Raw genomic sequence first — 20,511 nt, 5'->3', positions numbered from 1 at the left:
CAACATTATAGGCCAGCCATCCTTTCCTGTGAAAACCAGAAATCTCAGACCACCAATAAGAAGTCCGATTTCCGTAAGGAACTGGAACGGATCACATAAATCCAAAGAGGCCGGACCACAGTCAATGAGGCCACACCAGCCAAGAGGATTGGGGACTGTATGGCCGTACCTTAAGTTCCAGAATAATATGGAACCTAAAAACCACTTTAAGAAGAAACACAGGGCGAGAGCAACTCTCACCCTGACATGATGCCCTCCAGAAGAGGGAGCCACATGAGAACGCTCCCACCAATTCAGACACTCTCCTGGTTGATATAAAACACCCTGAGAGAGAGAGAGAGAGAGCCTAAGCAATAGACCATGTAATGGCTATCACAACCAGCGGTTCCATTGACTGACCCCGGAGGGAACGAAGAACCACTACTAACTCCCAAGGAGTCCCTAGGGAGGACAAATGGAGGCATAATCCAGAAAACACTCCAAAGGATGAACTGGATACCAGAGTGGAGCAATTCCATATCTTAACCATACCGACAGTGTAGAGATCAGCATTGTCAAGAAGGTCAGGCAGAGGGTGAAACCCAAGCCAGCCGGAAGGAATGCCAGAATATCTGGAAAACCTGGACACCGGAGGATCGTATCGACAGGTACAATACAATAAGAATTATGGCTGCCACAGTTTGTGGTAGGTCCCAGCAAAAGCTGATCTATGTGCTCTAATCATTCCAACGATGACAAAGCCAGGGAAGCCGTAAGACCACTGTAGGGACGCATTCAAAGACAAACGACCCAGGTCCAAGGCAAAACCAAGGACACAGACAACAGGTCAGGGCAGTGAAGCATCAGGAATGGAGTATCTATGGAGAGACTCCGAAAATCCAAGTACCCCTGACATCTGGGGCAATCAGGAGCCCCCAGCAGGAAAGCATCTCCGTCTCGATTGAAACACTTCCAAAAGACCTCGAGGAAGAAGGGAGACCGGAGAACACAGGTACACAAAGTGGAAGGACCACTTCACTGACAAAGAGTCACTGAAGGTTGCTTCAGAAACTCCAGAGCTGGACTGTAACACCATAGTGTGATAAAGTCAGAAGGCCATCAGGGTCACCTCAGGGGGGCCCCCCCTGCTCACCAGGAGATTAAACCTCTCTTGGGGAAGAGACTAGTCCCCGAGATGCACATTGTGACGGCTGAGGACTCCCGCTTCCCAATGGAGAGCTCCTGAAATGAACGCTGCCGAGACGGTCAGGAGGAGACCCTCGGACTATGTCCGAATGTGTGACATACCTGTCATTGCCACCCAACGAACAGTGTTGCTAAAAAGGAAGCCACTGTCCTGACCCTGTCGGACAGAACCTTTTCAGGTTCACCGGGAAACAAGAGTTATGCCAGAGTGAAGGCCCAAGACAGGCTAAAGTACCAACAAGTTAATTGACAGGGTGGAATCGACAAATGTCCAACTGCACTGAAATGGATGCGAACCAGACACTGTCCATAGCAAAGAATACCCTGGACGAGATGGCCATAGCCACCTGGACAGGGACAGACTTGCCTCCGGAGAGAGCATCATCGTTTGAACAGTGATCCGACAGATAAAACTCGTTCCATCTGGAGATGAGCCAATTATGGAAAGGCCTGGAATGGAACTGAGCCCATTCCACCCTTCCAAAGGCAGACACTGAATATTTGACCATGCATCCCAGAGTGTAAAGACATATGTCGACTGCGTAGACAACCATGTACTCCTAATGGAAGAGTGGAGATTCCGTCTTACGCCAGAAGAATTCTCAGATTCTGAGGACGGAATTCAACTGATTACGCGGTCCGGATCTCCCGTCTAAAGTGACAGGAGATCGCGGGCCGCCATTCAATTGCTGCAGTTCTTCGCCGTGATCGCGCCCATAGAGGTCAGGTTTAGCCGCGTAAAGCAGCTAAACCCGACCAAAGTGCTGGACGCGATCGCGAAAAGTGATGTTTGGGCGCCCAAACATGTCACTTTTCGCACATTTCAGCTCTCATCCCCCAGGGGCTGCGAGCTGAAATGTAGCGCTTGGCAGCTGATCGCGCCCGACAGGAGCAAGAATAGAATAGCTCCGTCGGGCGCGATAGGGGATAAAAACAATTGAATTCCGCCCAGAGAATCCAGCAGGGCTCCTAGATGAAGAATACCCAGAGAGGGATGCAGGGAGGACTTTTTCCCCGTTGATTAAACGTCTGCACCCTGAAGAAGCCACGGTCATCCTGACCTGGCTGTAAAGTACCCCGGTGATCCCGCTAAGAGCAGGAGGCCGTCCAGGTACAGGAGCATTGGGATATACTGAACAGTAGAACTGTTAGAAAATCCAAAACGCTGGTAAACCCCTGTGGGGCTGAGGACAGTCCCAACAGGCAGAGCCCGAAAAATTGTAAGTGTTGCTGTGATACAGCAAACCTCAGCCCACGCTGATGAAAGGTCTCTGTAAGTACCCGTAGGCACGCGTCCTGTATATCCAGTGATACCATAAAGTCCCCAGGTTCCAAACATCGTATGATGGAGCATAGGGATTTCCTCCTGAGCCCAGGTAGCTTTAGGAACTGGTTCAGGGAATTGAGACAGAGAATAGGCCAAAGAGGACCATTCAGCCACCGCACCAGAAAGAAAGCAGAACCACCAGTCCCTCGCTGAGATAGTGGGGATGGCCTAATCAGCTCTGCTTACCGCAAAAACTGTATAGCTTTCTGGATTTGTAAGGCCCTGTTCGGGTCTGAATAAGGGCCCGCGTACCATCACATATAAAGAGGCCGCCTGAGCAAAGAGAGGGCGTACCCTCCTACCCACGTAGCCACGGCAACTTGACACTAGTACCGGGCAAACTGAGAAAATCGGTATCTCCCAGTTGCAGGCCTGTCCCGTCAGGCTAAAGATATATCCGTAGGTTCAGAAGCAGGATCGGCTGGCAGTCCAGGCCTGCTCGGTACTGGATATGTCGGCCCTTGTAGAGGCCGACAGTCTACGAAGAAACAGACCTTTAGGCTGACCCAGAGGACAAAACATAGTCTTAATCTGAGGCCTTGTAGTGGGCATAGCTGAAGGCAGTAAACTTGTCGTTAGTAATACCGCCAATGTTACTACAATCTTGTCAAGGTCAGGACCAAACAAGATCTACCCTATAGATGGTATCTGCATCTCTGCATTCCCAGAGCACAGCCATAGGGTATTACGGAGGATACAGTCGCAGCCGGAACTCTGAAAGTTAGGAGACTGGTATCCAATATAGGCATTTCCACCTATGACAACTGCATATATTACGTGAGTGACCAAATACATTTGAACCCCAGACGTGTTGGAGGGGAAAAAACGTCACAAACGCATCAGCCCAGTATGCAATAGTATTAACCAACCATGCTATAGCCATGGTAGGATGGGTAACAACCCCTGAAAGCGAGTATACTGATTTCAGGCAGAGTCACCACCTACGGATCCGAAGAATCCGACCACGCAGGAATGGGTGGCGTAGTAACGTCTGTAATCAGACGAGTAACACGCCCATCCACCCCAGGAGGGGCTCGTGATGACCCTCAGGGAATTTGGGACAGGAGGCCAAACGCTGTTTTAATACCTCGTATCTGGCAACAGCCAGAGTCCCGCCATGCGATCCACCCGCTAGTCAGCAACAGGGAACCCGAAGGCATGTTAGACTGAGGGTGTACGATGCAGGTCAACATTCACTCTAACCAGAATGGACCTGCTACCAGCCCTAAAGCAGGGATAATAATATTTGAAATAGGGGAAAGAGCCCAAAACAGTATCCAGTTCACGGCAGAGCCAACTGGGAAGTAACCACAGGGCGTCAACCACGCCAATTTGCGTTTCGTAGAAAACAACATCCACCCAGGGTGGCTGTAGCGGTAATTCCTGCAAAGGGGAATGACAGACTATTGTCCAGGGGGAATTCATGTACTGTGAAAAACCCCTGTATGATGAAGTAACCCCAAGTGAGGTACAACAATGGAGCCCGCCCGGCGATCCGCAATTGAGAGGATCCCGAGAAAACAAACCACCCAAGGGGGTCGCGAAAGGGGCCGGCACCAGACGACGCCACATACAGAACCCTTTATGAGTCAAATCTTCCACAATAACACCTGCAGCACATGACTTGCAGGATAATAAAAATGGGTGCAGTATAACGCTCCATCTCCTGGTCAGACATATCTGACCCAACCCTCTTGCCGGAAATATCAAGCAGTGCTATACTGATCCTGACTGATGACAAAAATTAGCTGCAGGGACCCATTTTCAGCGTATGCAACACAGTTCCATCTAAAATATGGCAACGTGCAGCACGCAACAGTATGTGACAAACCTCACAAATATTAACAAGTATATAAATGTGAGGTCTCAGAACCACCCTAAGTACAGCTGTATTAGGGCAGATGAAGAAAAGGGATAGATATACACAGACAGGTGAGAGAATAAAGTACAGACAGTCAGCACTAGCATAAGTCACATACAATGCAGATATATATCCATATATACATAAACATGTCATATAATATACTGCACTATGTCATTGCATTCAACTTACCCAGATTCAGTGTCTGGGAAGGCTACAGCGCTGTGTACACTGACCTGAGTGAGGTACGCAGGGGGACTGGACTCACTGCCATCTCCGGAGCTCTGCTGCTGCACATAGAAAATGGCCGCTTGGAGACCTCAGAAGAAGCGTGGCCCACGGAGGAAGCAGCTCAGCGACGCCAGACTATAATACTGAAAGGCGCGCTGAGCTGAGGAGCCGCTGTAACAGGGAAGGCTGCCTCCCCTGGCCGGCTATTAACCCCCCGGACGCCGGCTCCCTGCGCCGATCGTTAAGTCCCTGGTGGTCTAGTGGAGACACGGGGTATGGGGGGCCCGCAGCCACTGCCGGCACCTCCGGTCTGTCCCCAGAGACCGGAGGCACAGGACTGCATTTGAAATGCGCGGATCACCGCAAGCGGTGATCCGCGACCTTACCTGCTCCCCGTGTATCCGGTAGCAGTCCTGGGCGGTGGCTAGTACAGACTCTGGGGTCCCGCTGAGATCCCCAGATCTGTACTGGCGTCTCAGCGCCAGCGGGGTGAAGGAGCGGCAGCTTAGACGTCCTATGGACAGTCCGACGCTGCTGCTCTGAAGAGTCCAAAGTTGTAAAAAAAACTTTGGCCCTAAAAAAATTAAAAAAAAGCTTAAGGGCTGCTAATCGGCTCCCCCTGCGCTAACGGTGACCCGACTCCGGCCGGGCACCAACAACTAAGGTGCCTCTGGCTTGGGGGTGGGGTTATAGGGAGAGTGGACCCAGTGCATCCTGGGAGCTAAAAGCTTTAACTGCGTGGTGTCCGGATTTGGTTCCCAACCTATACCCCAAGGTCAACCCTGTGGACCCCCTATGGACCCTGAAGTAGAAACACCCCTGTTATGTCGTGAGAACCGTCATTCTTCGACATAACTGACAATTGTCGGAGCAAACAGCGTGATAAATTGAATAACTCCGGGAGCTTCCACCCAAGGCTATTCGGCATCACGCTGAATTGAATCGAGCCCAATATAGTATGCCACAACCTCATGTTAAGCCTGACATAGTATGTGCCACCCCATAATAAACTGACACAGAAAGCCCCAACCCCCAAAATAAGCCTAATCGCAGTACACCGCATTAACTCGAAGAACAGTACAGATTCCCCATCGCATTAACAGTTGTATACCAACATTTGAAAACTGATGCACCCTACATATGCAAAGCACTCTTTATTAAGACCTATCCCATCAATTTGCTTTAAAGCGTGAATGGGGGAGCTAAAAAACATGCATGCAAGGCTCATTTTTAAACAGAAACCCACACATATTGCTTTAGCCTTCACAGTCTTTGCATTAACAGTAAATCGTTCAATGTAAACATAGCAATGGACATTGGCAAACGCATGTATACAATAAATGGAGAAGTACAAACAAACATGAAACCACTCACCTTTAAGTGTCTACATTCTACGTTACACAGAGAACAGATATGAGGAAATATCCGCGGAGAGGCGGCATAGTAATCATTCATCATGGAAGGAGTGGGCAGTCTCTTCATTTTCTGAGCGTCTTCCTGAGACAAGGCTGGAAGCCAGGTTCCCTTCCCAGCAGGGGTGGTTTCAGGCGGAAGCTGGTAGTTGACGTTACCGACTCCAGTCGCCACCGGGACCTCAGGCTTCGCGTCTGTATGAACAGGAACGGCCGCTTCAGTGAGAACAGGACCATCAGTCTTAATGCTGACCACTGGACTCTTAACTTGTGATACATTGACGGCACTAGTGGTCACAATATTCTGCTCACCGACTAAAGTTTTGTTGTTGGATCGGTTGGGCTTTGATGACTGCCACGTGGGCTTACGGCTGCCAGATATGGTCGGGATTTTGTTATCCGATGAATTTTCAGGGGTTTTCTCAGGCTTCTTATTAGTGGAAGCCGCAGGCTCCTTGGAGACTGGTTTAGATTTTGGTTCAGTTCTTGGAGAATCATAGGACTGCTTAGAGGCAGGATCGTAATTGTACTTAAATTTGCTTGAATGTCCATAGTCAATAACTTTACTTGGCACCATTACACTTCCAGGCCTCCTTCCTCCGCCCTGATCAGGTGTGGATCCAGGACGACTCATTTTACGTAACCGGATGTCTCTCAAAATACTTGGCATATTTCCTGTAGTCAGCTGATCATCAGGGTACCGGCTGAGCTCCTCAAGGTCTTCATTTGACAACCCAAAACTCTGTAATATACTTGAAGCGCTTTCATTTGTATAGTGATTCTGGGGATTAGGCGTTTGTTTCTGTGTAGAAACGGGGTTGGATTTCATTCCAACGTCTTGGCCCATATTTCCAAACAAATTGAGTGCGTCCCACGGTTTCTCCTTATTGAGCTGAGCAGGTTCCTGTGCGGGGATTTTAGGCTTTCCAACCAGGTGATCTGAAGAATGTGTCAAAACACGGTTCACTATAGAAGGAATTTCTTGACTCTGGGATTGCATCCTAGGCTGTCCTTGGCGCGAGGGAAGATTGGGCCCAGAAAATCTTTGCGGCACGGCTTGTGGACCCATGTGTCTTTCAGCAGACTGCATTGGTGATCTGACTGGCATGCTTTTCATTCCCATTGCCTCTGGATTCCCTCCCCCAAATGATCCGGGACCGTCCATTGGCCTCATGCCAAATCCTTGACTCTTCATCTCTGGACGGAAACCCATTGCACCTTGATTCATTCCACCTTGATTCATTCCACCTTGATTCATGCCACCTTGATTCATGCCACCTTGATTCATAGCGGGGAGGTTCATTCGATTTAAGCCCATGGTGGGCTGATTCATGCCAGGTTGATTCATGTTGGGCTGATTCATGCCGGGCTGATTCATGCCAGAAAAGCCCATGTTTGGATTGTTCATTCCAGGGTGTCCCATACGTGGGTGGTTCATGCCTGGATTGTTCATGCCCGAGAGATTCATATTTGGCTGGTTCATGGCAGGCATGTTCATACCAGCCATGTTCATGCCTGGCATATTCATACCCGACATATTCATTCCTAGATGGTTCATGCCAGGCTGATTCATCATAGAGTGGCCCATTGGCCTCTGACCGTGGAATCCTCCGCGGTTAAACATGGCGTGAGCAGTGCTTATTTTCAACAAAGCCTGATTTAACAAAGCATAAAGAGAGGAGGTACTGTTCGAAGTAACAGATGTCAAATGACGAAGAGCCAACAGAGTCTTAATCTGTGCAAGCTGAAAATGAGGAAGGCTCAACGGGATAGGACTAGAAATGCCACAGTTCAAGGTATTCACAACTGGAGCGCAATTTTCCAAGAACAACACAAAGCTGAAATTTAAAACACAGATATTAGATTTTCATATTTTCAGTCTTCATACAGTGGGCACAACCATTGATGGAAATACTTGAAGGAATAACAGACCATACAGTAAACTTGCCGACAGCAAGTCAACGGATACAAATTTAACCAGCTTTGACCGAAATGGAAGGGGAGAAACTCATTAAAAAAAAAAATGCATAACAAACCATCACGTAAAACGTGCTTAGAGGAGTTTAACATTATAAAACACAAAGTTTTAACATATTACAAAGTTACTTCACATTCTTCTTGCTGTTTTCCTTTGCTGACACAGAGTTCAGCACAACACAAGACAGATATTATGGATTCCTAACATGTTAAGATTGTGTTCTGAATTTATTTCAGTGACATGAACACTGATGAGGTAAGTGCAACTGCGAGCCCTTCATTTCAGTCTGGTACATCTTAGAATGAGGTAAAGCAAACGGCACATCCCAGTCCGTCCCAATCATTCACACAGGCTGGAAACAATGGGCGAAGTCGCGCACTCACTCCGCCGTACAAGCTGCCAATCTGGAACAGGGCTCCGCTATGAAGGAGAGGCCGTGTATTATTGCTCTCACTTCTTTCGTGCCGACGTGAAGAATTTTGGGCACGTGACGACACATTTCCCAATTCTGGTCTAAGATTAACCAAAAAAAAAAAAGGTTGACTTCCCCTCACAAGGCTATGCGCATCAAATACAAAAACATCCTGTGTCATACTCAGAGGTGACCATTGCCCAGACCATACAAGAGTCACATTTTCTTTGCAGAGTTGCACATTGGAAACAGGAACACATTCTAAACACCACTTTGCACTAGGTCCCTGCACAGGGTAATGGCAAAATCTGGGTTGTGGTCTCTTGTATTTGCATGGTGTAATTTCCCTGAGCAATCATTACTCCCAGCAAGCCAACTCCCCCCCCCCAGTGAGGTCAGACCCTGTTCCCTGTCGGTATACAAAACCTCCAAGCAGCTGTATAGAGAGAGATGCCACACAATGACGGACACTAAGACCCTGATGGTGCATACACACGATCAGATTTTTCCTTCAGATATGAACGATAACGATTTAAAAGTCGTTCATATCTGAAGGAAAATCGTTCATATCTGACATGCCTGAACGATGGACGATCAACGATGCGCGTTCCCGTTTGTCAGATAACGATATCTGACATCTGATGGGTTTGCAGTCAGACTTGGACGATTCCATTCATTTTAATGCAGTCAAAAATCGCTCAAAACTTTGGTCAAATCGTTCAATCGTTCATCTGACAAATCTGACCGTGTGTACGCTCCATTAGAGGAATTAAGGGCATTCACAAGGAATTAAAACAGCGGCAGTGTAATGCATGGTAACCTGTGTAAACTGAGTTAATGTCCTATTTATAGGGAGAATAATGTTATCTGCTTATATAAAGAAAAGGGACAATAAAGTATGACATAAGAAACTAATGGTACATTACAAGCAGTTGCTGGTGGTTTCTCTTCCTTCACCACACTGAGAATACAGGGGTGCACTAGATACACACATGCGTTTAAAATAGGTGTTAAATCAAATAGTTCACATTTATCTTAGGCACTATGTTTCTACAAGTTTGTGCCATATTATGTAGTAACCACACTAAGCGTTGCACATACTTTATATTAGTAGTGTAAAAGCAAATGTCTAGAAATCAGACACCAAAAGATGGGCCTCTTACACTGCTCTTTATGGCACTGGGTGATCACCACAACTCCCCAATCTATTCCCAGCCACAGGTAATAATACTTGTAAGGGTGTAACAGCTGTTTTGCTCATCTTAGAAAGGACTTAAATAGTTGACCACTTTGAGCGATTAAAAATGTGAGTCAGGTTCAGTTAATCAGAATGACGAATATCCAGGAACCACACAGTAGATGTCTGCCCCTCCCACTGCGCCTTACGTTACTGGTGTAACATCCGGGTGACTCCCCAACACTCTATACGCATGTTGCCGACTGCCGAGAGGCCTGTCTATAGTGTGGTCCGACTAATCAATAGCTACATGATTGTGAAACACCGAAATTGATGAAAATAGAAAAAATACAAATTATTTGCGGCAGAGAAGTCATTAATAAAAGGGAACAAATCTATTCAATTACAACTATGGGGGTGCAGAAGCCATGTTACATCCACTTCTACTACGAATTACATACATAAAATGCTAACAATATTGAACTAGATATTTTATTTATCAAAATCATGGCAGCCATCCATGACTATCTGTAATCCCTATTTTCTCAGACAAGCAGTGCAGATGCCGCCTTACACGTGACGCTACCCGCAAACAAGCACTTTAAAATACATGTCCATTCCTCCCATGAACAAAGTGCGCCTGAGCTTAATGCAAAGCATCCCTGAATATGAAACAAATGCAGATTCTCTGATGTCTGACTAGAGAAAGAGCTCATAGTAATGGCCCCCCCCATACGCCAGCGACTGATTGTCGCATTCCTGCAATGCGGAGATGTCGGGTTGCAGGATCTGTGAAATCCAACATGTTGTATTTCACCGATATGCAGATCACAAAATGATCATGATTCGTTAATCGGTGAAACCTAACATTTATAATTTCATTGATGGATTGCGGAATATCGATGGCCACCGATCGGCATTTCCGACCGACGGATTGGAGTTTCTGATTTAATCGCAATCCGCCAGATAGTGTACAAGGGCTTTAAAGGCACAACTATGCAGGAAGCCTTCGTCCCATCCAGCTCAGTAATCAATTGGAGTTTTTCTGTACAATTTCCTCTAAGGGGGGTATTCAATTTGGAGCGAAAAGTCTGTGTTGGACTTTTCGCTCCACATCGGAGGCTGGGGATAAAGTATCGGGCGCGTGCCTGCTTTATCCCTGCATTCAATTAGAAATCAATGAAAACGGGAGTCGGCGGAAAGCTAAGTATCGCCAACAAACGGGAATTTTCTGTAAATATTCCAGGGAGCCCCCTAAAGATGTCTAGACATGGGGGATCACTATGGGTACCCCCATTTGTACCTACTGAAGGAAGTCGGAGTATCTAATAGCCGCGGCAGGTGCATAATTGCGGCTATGAAGAAGGGGTGAAGATTAGCACTTAGATTTTTTTTTTTTTTTAAATAACTTCCTACAAACTTTGGGATACATGAAGATGGGGGTAAGCATATTTTTAAGTCCCTAAAATGATATTTTAAAAATGCTACTGCCGCAATGAAGAAAACACCTGCCGCATTTAAGGGAACCCCCTCCGGAATCAATTTTGCCATTTTTGAACTGTGTTCCCTATTTTTATATGCCAAAATTAAACAGTTTTGGGGGTGTCACTAGTTGGTTTTTTTTTTCCACACATTTTTTATTGGTCATTCCCAGGGGTGCAGGCTATTTTAAGCCTGCACCCCTAAACCCCAATTCTGTAAAACATGGTGAAAAGTTATCCCCATTTTTTTTTTTTTTTACAAAGACTTCTCGCACCGGCGAAAAGTCTTTGTAATTGAATACGGGGATAATTGAAACATGCGAAAAAGACGTCATCGGTGATAATTTCTGCCGACTTTTTGCAGCCAACTTAAATACGGCCACCAGTATTCCAGCACTGCTTACCATAAGGGGTCACCCGGCACTTTGGTCGGATTTCTCTTCGCATCCCCAGGGGGGGGGTGCGAGAAGAAATCCTTAGCGCGCCCAAACAGCGCGGTGTATTGAGTAGCTCCCTCACGTCGCTCCTCACTAGCGCGTTGAATTTAATCCTGTATATTAGAGCTATTAGCTACATAATAGCGCCTGCATATTACACAGCGAAGGTTCCTTAATGATCAGGCACACATACACAGGCGCCAAGTACCCGGCCAGTGTGCCAGAACATACAAACTCCACACAGAGGTTTTCGCTGCAAACAAACCCATGACCCCTCCCCCTCCCCCAGTGCTGTATAATGGGGTGAGTGGGATGTAGGGATGGCTGTCTCCCCAGCGCTCATACATCGCTGTAGTACTCCGGATCTAATGCGTGTACACAGAGAGAGCGAGCAGGAAGCGGCCAGTGCATAGGAGGACACGGACACTGACTGCGTGTGCAGCTGCGAGCGCGGCCTGGGCCCACAACGATGTCCCCGATGCCTCTCGCGGCAGCAGACATGCTGAGTGATGTAGTGCCGCTCAGCGTCACGCGTTATGGCCGGTACCCCCCCCCCCCCCCCCACACCATGGGTATAACGGTGACCGTCCCTACCACCCCCCTCCCCCCGCACAGTCCGGGCTCCGGTCCCGGCGCTTTCTGCCCGGTTACCTGTTCCCGGCAGGCGCCTCCTCCTGTCTCCGGCCGTATGCGGCGTCCGCAGAACCCAGCTCCCTCACACAGCAGCAGCAGCACAGGCCTCACCGTCCGCTCACCGCCGCCCACTTCTCCTCACAGGTGCGTGCGCGTCACCGTCTTCCCTGCGTGCGCGTCACCGCCTTCCCTGCGTGCGCGTCACCGCCCTCCCCCCTTCTGAGACGGCAAGGTATAGTATAGTTCCCCTTCTGTAATGGTGACAGCTAGATCCCCTTCCGTAGATGTACCCTGATGTCATCAGTTACTGTCATACCCTGCCATCCACGTGGGCATATAGAGGGCGGAGGGGGGATATAATCTTGTGGCGCACAAAGCACGCCACCGTGCCCGAAGCAGGGGGGCGAGAGCGTAGCGAGCCCGCGAGGAAACAACTTTCTTCTTTTGGTGGACAGTAAAGGCAGAAAACTGCACTTCCGCCCTCACTCACGTTACAAAATCTGAAGGGGGAAATATACCTTGTACCTGGAAGTGACGTGCAGCGAGGGGCAAAAGTGCGGTCCCCAGACCACACACTTCACAAAACCAAAAAAAAAACTTGTTCGCTTGCCACGCTTCGGGCTCTGTGGCTCGCTACAAGATTATATTCCCCCTCTCTTCACTTGGATGGCAAGGAAGACGCTGACAGTGACCCGATGGCATCAGGGTACAGAAACTGAAAGGGATCAAGCTGCAACCCCTCTTAGATCTGTTAGTCACGTGCCTACCCCCCCCCCCCCCCCACGGATCCCCTTCAGTAGATGTACCCTGACGTCAGTTAAGGTGCCTACACACTATAACAACTCGCAAAAGATGCAATGTCGTCAACGATTTCCCTTTGAACTCCCCGGCTGGTCCTATAGGTCTGTGAATGACGTTCACAGACATATCAGGTGTACACACCTGCCAATGTACTATATTGTATATCATAAGTTCAATTGAACGGCGTATATATCTAGCGTTCCCGCTAGGCTGTTTTAGCGGGGCTCTGCGCCCTGCCCTCCTTGTGGAGGGCAAATAGCACCCTATTTGGTGGGGAAACATGCGGTGAATCGGTCACCGCCGGTGAATAGACACTGGGCTCATGCGCCCAGCATCTATTCTACCTGTCAGCAGCGCTTGGTGGCTGCCCGGCATGTCCGTAAATGCCAGGCACGCCCCCAAGAGTGACGAAAAGGGGATGCGTTTTATAGACACGCCTCCTTTTCAATGTGCACGCCCCCTTTTCGGGTGCGCCTTTGCAAGTGCTCTCTCTAGCTCCGCGCCCTGCCTGCCGCCGGAGCCAGAGTGAACACTATATATCTATCAGTGTGTACCAAGCTTTAGATCCAGTGAAGAGAAAACAATGCTACAGCAAACAATGACTTTCTATAGATTTAGGTGATACCAACATTGTGGCAACACTTTGGGTGGAGACCCTCTCCTTAGTCAGCATGACAATGACCCCATGCACAAAGGGAAGTCCTGATTTGCAGAGTTTGGTGTTGAAGAAATTCACTGCCCTGCACAGACCCTTGACCCCCCAACTCCATCAAACACCTTTGGGATGATTAGACAGGTGACCGGCATCCAGATCGAAGAGGGGGGAGGCTTAGGTACCCCCCGGGAGGGTTAGGCTAGGGGGAGGGAGGACTAGGCACCCCCCCGGGGGACTTAGGTTTAGGAACACCCCCGGGGGACTTATGTTTAGGCAGCGGGGAAGGGGGGGTTAGGGTTAGGCACTTGGTGGGGAGGTTAGGGTTAGGTACCCCTAAGGAGGGTTAGGGTGTTAGGTTAGTTTATACTTACCTTAGGGACGATCGGGATTTCCAGCGCTGTTGGGCTTCCGCTGCCGGGCTCCGCTGATCTGTCGGGCTGCCGCTGCTGGGGATCGACCTGCCGGCCGTGCGGCAGCCGGGATATCATACCGATTGCCCCCAGCTACACATTAATGGCCATGGTGTTGACATAAGAGGTTGACAAGCATCTAGGTAGGATGTTCAGTTCTCCGCATTTTTTGTGGCCATGTAGTGTATTAAGGAGGGATCTGGCCTTTTCAGAAAGATGTGTTTTATAGACTAAATTTAGAGGACAATCATAAATGGTCTTAATACGAGGGACTCCATGCCTCATCTGTATTTAGGAGAACACCATACCCAGCTACATCCCAATATTAGTGTGCAGATTCATCTACCTGCGATCTGCCGCTGGAGCAGCCTCTGGCAGGGGATATCTGCCTAGTAGCTGATTTCTGCTGGCAATCTGTAGAGGTGAAAGCAGAAATCAGGATACAGTAATTGCATCTGTGCGCAGGTACATTATCAACTGCAGCAATACTGTGCCGATCAGCAAGATAGATTACCAGGCACCATCCTGGCAGAGCATTAGAGCTATAGAGGAATAAACACTCCATACAATTAAGCACCAATATCCCTTCTGTGTTTTATGGGATTATAGCACAGGTTCTCAAACTCGGTCCTCAGGACCCCACACAGTGCATGTTTTCCAGGTCTCCTCCCAGAATCGCAAGTGAAATAAATAGCTCCACCTGTGAATCTTTTAAAATGTATCAGCCAGTAATGACTACACCTGTGCACCTGCTGGGTGGCCTGGAAAACATGAACTGTGTGGGGTCCTGAGACCGACTTTGAGAACCACTGGATTATAGTAACAGGTCACAGTATATAGTACATTTCTTTCTGACAGCTGTGGCCTTTGCGCTAAAGTTAATCCGCCCCACCCGACCCTTTGGGGGAACTCCCTACTAGAACTCAAGGCTAAGAATCTCTGAATGTGACAGTACAGGAATTCAGCTGGGGAACTATGTTGCCATGAAGCTATTATAAATTTACTAGTGTTTATATGACGAGGGGTAAGGAGCATCAGGCCATACTTCTTTGTAATCTACAATTATTGCATGATGTTGCTCTGCCCACCATCTCCTTGGATTCCAGTGAAGACATGGGCATAGCTACAATGGGTACTGGATCAGATAGTCGCGCCCCCCCCCCCCCCCCCGTGGCATAATGTGTACTGGGATGGGAAAAGTAAAAATCTCACATTCTGAGGTGGTGGGAGGGATATTTGTCAGTACAAATTGCTGGTTTATACCCAGGTATATTTCCCAGCATCATATAATAATTTAGGTTGGGCCATTTGCAACAGACTAAAACAGCAGCCCTCTTGTGCATGGTGATCTCTGCAAGCATATTGGACATTTATAGGGGAGAATAACGTAGCGTGCCTATACACAGGCATAGGGGAGAATAACGTAGCGTGCCTATACACAGGTATAGGGGAGAACATAGCGTGCCTGTACACAGGCATAGGGGAGAATAACGTAGCGTGCCTATACACAGGCATAGGGGAGAATAACGTAGCGTGCCTATACACAGGCATAGGGGAGAATAACGTAGCGTGCCTATACACAGGCATAGGGGAGAATAACGTAGCGTGCCTATACACAGGCATAGGGGAGAATAACGTAGCGTGCCTATACACAGGCATAGGGGAGAATAACGTAGCGTGCCTATACACAGGCATAGGGGAGAATAACGTAGCGTGCCTATACACAGGCATAGGGGAGAATAACGTAGCGTGCCTATACACAGGCATAGGGGAGAATAACGTAGCGTGCCTATACACAGGCATAGGGGAGAATAACGTAGCGTGCCTATACACAGGCATAGGGGAGAATAACGTAGCGTGCCTATACACAGGCATAGGGGAGAATAACGTAGCGTGCCTATACACAGGCATAGGGGAGAATAACGCAGCGTACCTATACACAGGCATAGGGGAGAATAACGTAGCGTGCCTATACACAGGCATAGGGGAGAATAACGTAGCGTGCCTATACACAGGTATAGGGGAGAATAACGTAGCGTGCCTATACACAGGTATAGGGGAGAATAACGCAGCGTGCCTATACACAGGTATAGGGGAGAATAACGCAGCGTGCCTGTACACAGGCATAGGGGAGAATAACGTAGCGTGCCTGTACACAGGCATAGGGGAGAATAACGTAGCGTGCCTGTACACAGGCATAGGGGAGAATAACGTAGCGTGCCTATACACAGGTATAGGGGAGAATAACGCAGCGTGCCTGTACACAGGCATAGGGGAGAATAACGTAGCGTGCCTGTACACAGGCATAGGGGAGAATAACGTAGCGTGCCTATACACAGGCATAGGGGAGAATAACGTAGCGTGCCTATACACAGGTATAGGGGAGAATAACGTAGCGTGCCTATAGACATCCCGTCAACACGCTGAGAATACAGGGGGTGTACCAGATACACATCTGTCTTTAGGAGAGGCGTTCACAGAAATCAGAATAGAAAAGTGTATTTTCACATTAATCCCAGTTACTATGTTTCTGTAAGAACAGACTTAACCCATTGAAACCGCACCAACATTCCCTTATACATTCTCCTGACGCAATACCGTAAATAGTGAAAAGTTGCTTATACTATTAAAATGACCCTGAATAATATAGCATGGTGCTGTCATGAAGCTCCTTTTATACCAGTGCCAGGCAAACTGACACACACCAGGGGTCGCATGACCATTGGATGACCCTCTAACCTTCAAAAGGGCCACACATTACCCTTACTCTCATTTATAAATTAAGGTTATACATTTAATCAAAGGAAAATACCTCTCTGTAGTAAGATATCATCTGTCACTTTCACGTAAGATAAACAAATGTTGCAAGCTGTGCCGAACCATTTGACGCCAAAGCCAGGTTCATACTAGAAGATATTGTGCGGATCATATAGTGTGTATGCTCTAAGGCGCGTGCATGGCGGTTGCTCATAGCACTGTCCCATCTGCTGCATTGCAATGAATGATGCCATGCGGTTAAATGCAGCATGTAACGATATATATCGTGCAGTCGTACACCAGATCGTGTGGTATGGCGCGCACTATATATCAGTACATTGCGCCATTGCTGGGTACACAAATTGCTTTGTGTGTACCCAGCTTAAGGCGGGGAGGAGCCGTGGACCACAGGGCCCATTATTGTTCCAAACTGCTGACCAGAAGAACAACCGGCAGTTCTAAAACCGCTACACCTACTGACGTAGGGCAACCTCCACTGTAAGACGTTGGCCACCCACAACCAACAAGAGAGAAGTGTTTTATATACTGCTAAAGAGTCCCATCAGATACAGACAAAAACTATGGATAAGTCAATATCTGAGATATAAAACCTGCCCAGGACTTAGTGCGACTACACTCAGTAGCAGTGACGTATTACCAGCTATTTGCAGCAATTATGACCGAGACAGGTTACACCTCTCTTTGGCCCTCAGGGTGTTCAGAGCGACACACCCTTCATCTTCTATCTGGCCTGCGGCGATTGTGTCTACAGAATGGTAAAGTCACTCGTTTACCTTGTAAGTCACGGAAAGAACCTAAACATTGATCATTTCGCCATAGAAAAACTAAATTTTTGCTCACATTATCTCTGGTACGACAACAGAACATGAATACAGCTAATGGTCCCCAGAGGCGTGAGAACCTAAAAATGTTCCATGCAACCAATGTGGTCTCCCGCCTTTCTGTAATGCGCCATTATACAGTGTTACAAACTACAGTCATGGAAAAAAAAAAAAAACAAGAAGTCCTTCGACAGCTACATTGTAAAATGTACAGAATGTTGCCCCCTGTATAAAATAAGCCATTGAAGACTGCATTAACACTATTTCTATTTATATTGGTCAATCCAATAACATGCCGTTTTGCAAAAGAAAACTCGCATCACAAAACTGGCGGCAGTGTGCGCACCGTGAAATGCAGGATCCAATTAAAAATGGCGATTCACAGTGAGGTAGCGTGACAAGTGGCCCGGCAGGAAAACTGGCAAGTTAGATAACAGGACAGTATAGTGAGCATAAAGACATGAATTTGCTGGGAAAACGCAATGCGATTCTGGACCCAGCTCGCTCCTAATTGAATTGACCGCTATAGTGCACAGTGAGAGTATTCAGAGGTTTCCCCAATTCAGACAGATAACTGTGCAGCCCACACAATGATAGGATACAATGTGTTCTTGCAATTACATTACTATATTCATCATTCATTGTAAGACTTAACAAAAAACAAACAACATGGCAGTTCGACACAAAGTATATACAGCAATGATTTTAGAAAAACATTGATTTTATCTTGTTTAATGTTAGCTTCCTTTATCCAAACATTAACTGCAAGCTTATCAGATACATAAATGATTGTTCCTCGATTTGCAGAGATCCACAACACAGTCTACAGAAGTTCTGGAGATGTACCGGAGGAAGATGCCTTAATCAGGGCAGGGAAACTTGTGCCTCCACTGGACAAAATCTGCATCAGAGATATTTAACACCCCCCCCCCAGTCCTGCTACCTCTTACTTTAACCCCTTCATTGCTTAGGGTTCTCTCAGTCCTGAGCCCAATTTTCGACATTTGCACTGGTCACATCCCAACATTAATATCACTAATTTACATTGCATTTTCAGAAAACACCAGGAACGTTTATCAATGTCTAAAATCAAGAAAAATGTGACCAAATCAAGATGCATAAATATTCATATAAAATTATCTGCACTTGAAAACCATAGATTTTTTTTCAGCTAATTATAACCATCTCAACTTAATCATGTTGAGGAATAAAATAGTAACTTTTTTTTTGTTTTAGAGACAAGATGGGAAAGATGTGGGCATTAAATCTCACCCCCCCCCCCCCACACACACACACACACACCTGATGATAAGGTTACATTTTGCAAACTACCATTTGGGGATCACCAAACTATAAGTACTAGGGAGCCACACCATTTGAAAAAGGAGATAACCCGCTTTCAAATATGGGTGCTCATGAATTAAGGATTAGCCATATTGGGGGAGATTATTTTTCTATGTGCCAGGGCTGAGGAGATCTAGGACTTCCGTTCCAAAGCACTTTTATTAAAAATGGGCTCCCCACGACTTCCAACCGGTGATCAGAGCCAGGGTGGTTTGGGCTTCACACCCGTAGTATGCGGATTGAAGCTGGCACTCATCGTCCCCAGTTTACATGGTGCTCCCGCTAGGCTTTTTCTGGGGGGCGCTGCTCCATGCCCGATTTCACAACCCTAAAATGCACCCTTGCCTTTCTGGAGGCGCCCCGCTGATAACAGACTGACTCCTACAGGCCTCCGTCACCCCTTCACCAACTGTACTGCTGCACCTTTCCCTGTCCCACTGTCTGCCCGCAGGCCAGTGTTCGGTGGGGCAGAAAAGCTAAAGGTGTTGAGGGGGTAGCAACGAGCATAGGGTGAATAAATGTAATATGCACGTGTAGAGCAGCTATTCACAGTGCGGGGAGAACCGATTGCTGGGCACGGCCCTACCGTGATAGAAAAGAGGGCACACACTGCAGAGCTGCTGCTATGGCTTCCGAGGTTAGGAAGGTGCATAATGCAATGGAATTGTGTAAATAAGCCTGCATGGAAGAACAGGAAATAGGGCTAAAGGTGGAGATCAAACAAACCAAAAGGTAGATTTTCAGGTCTCCAGTGGCCAGAGATCAGGTTTCTTATCCCATTCCCTTGGACATAGTGGGGGCAAAAGACTGCCCTGACAAGTCTTAGCCCTGCTGAGGTCCATTCACTTTAACCCAAATATACAAGGACTCTCTATGAATCAACAATCCTCAGATGCACCTACAGATTATTAATATGACACCCAAATTTCTAAGCCTACAATGACACTCTTATAAGGCAGTCACTTTATTAAACATCCAGAAATACACTTATCTTGAGACCGATCATCTGCAATTAATGAGGAGACCTAACCCACATTGCATGGGCTAGAACCAAGGCTGGGTGATACAGTTACACGATGCATGAAGTCCAGAGATGGTTAAGAAGATGTAAAAAATTTCCATAAATACAGATGTATGTGAGACTTAATTTGCCACATGGTAAAAAGGTGGCTCAGACGTCCAATCAGCCCAAGTAGGAATTCACCTGCACGCACACTGAGGATCATTACCGCTCACATGACAGGGCTGTGATACAGGAACGGTAAGGACCCCCTCTTGCCTTAGGGATGGTCATTGATGATGAAACCATTTGGCAGAAACCTGCAATCATTTTGCCATTGATGGTTGGGGACAACGCAGATGCTGATGGCAGGAGTCTGTGGCTGCACTGCGCAAAGTGTAGAAGACAGGAACTTCCACCATTGCATCGCTGTTATCTGCTGGAAACCATTAATGGTCTGTGCCCATCCCTACTCTGTCCTCACCGGAGTACCCCAACATACCCATCAATGGGCTATGTAACAGAATGACCTGTATGCAAGCTAGGGGGCATTACCAGTGATACTGAC

The 20,511-nt window shown here is 47.5% G+C and overlaps 1 protein-coding gene across 2 annotated transcripts in view; it reads right to left on the bottom strand.

The window, feature by feature from the left end:
• Nucleotides 1–12,225, bottom strand: part of ZNF638 (zinc finger protein 638) — a 52,393-nt gene extending 40,168 nt beyond the window's left edge. Inside the window, exons 1-2 of one of the 2 annotated variants that reach the window (XM_088447020.1) lie at nucleotides 12,153–12,225; nucleotides 5,979–7,854 (exon numbers count right to left, since the gene is read on the bottom strand). In XM_088447020.1, the coding sequence (XP_088303146.1) occupies nucleotides 5,979–7,640 (1,662 nt within the window). In that variant the 5' untranslated portion in view covers nucleotides 7,641–7,854; nucleotides 12,153–12,225. Of the gene's footprint in view, nucleotides 1–5,978; nucleotides 7,855–12,152 lie in introns of those variants that run through there. The other variant, XM_088447019.1, reaches the window with a different exon arrangement.
• Nucleotides 12,226–20,511: the final 8,286 nt, after the last annotated feature.

The sequence above is a fragment of the Taudactylus pleione genome, unplaced genomic scaffold (assembly GCF_031769625.1).
Source record: "Taudactylus pleione unplaced genomic scaffold, aTauple2 ptg000410l, whole genome shotgun sequence".
In the NCBI taxonomy this organism is placed as follows: domain Eukaryota; kingdom Metazoa; phylum Chordata; class Amphibia; order Anura; family Myobatrachidae; genus Taudactylus; species Taudactylus pleione.
This window is presented reverse-complemented; position numbering and strand designations above follow the sequence as displayed.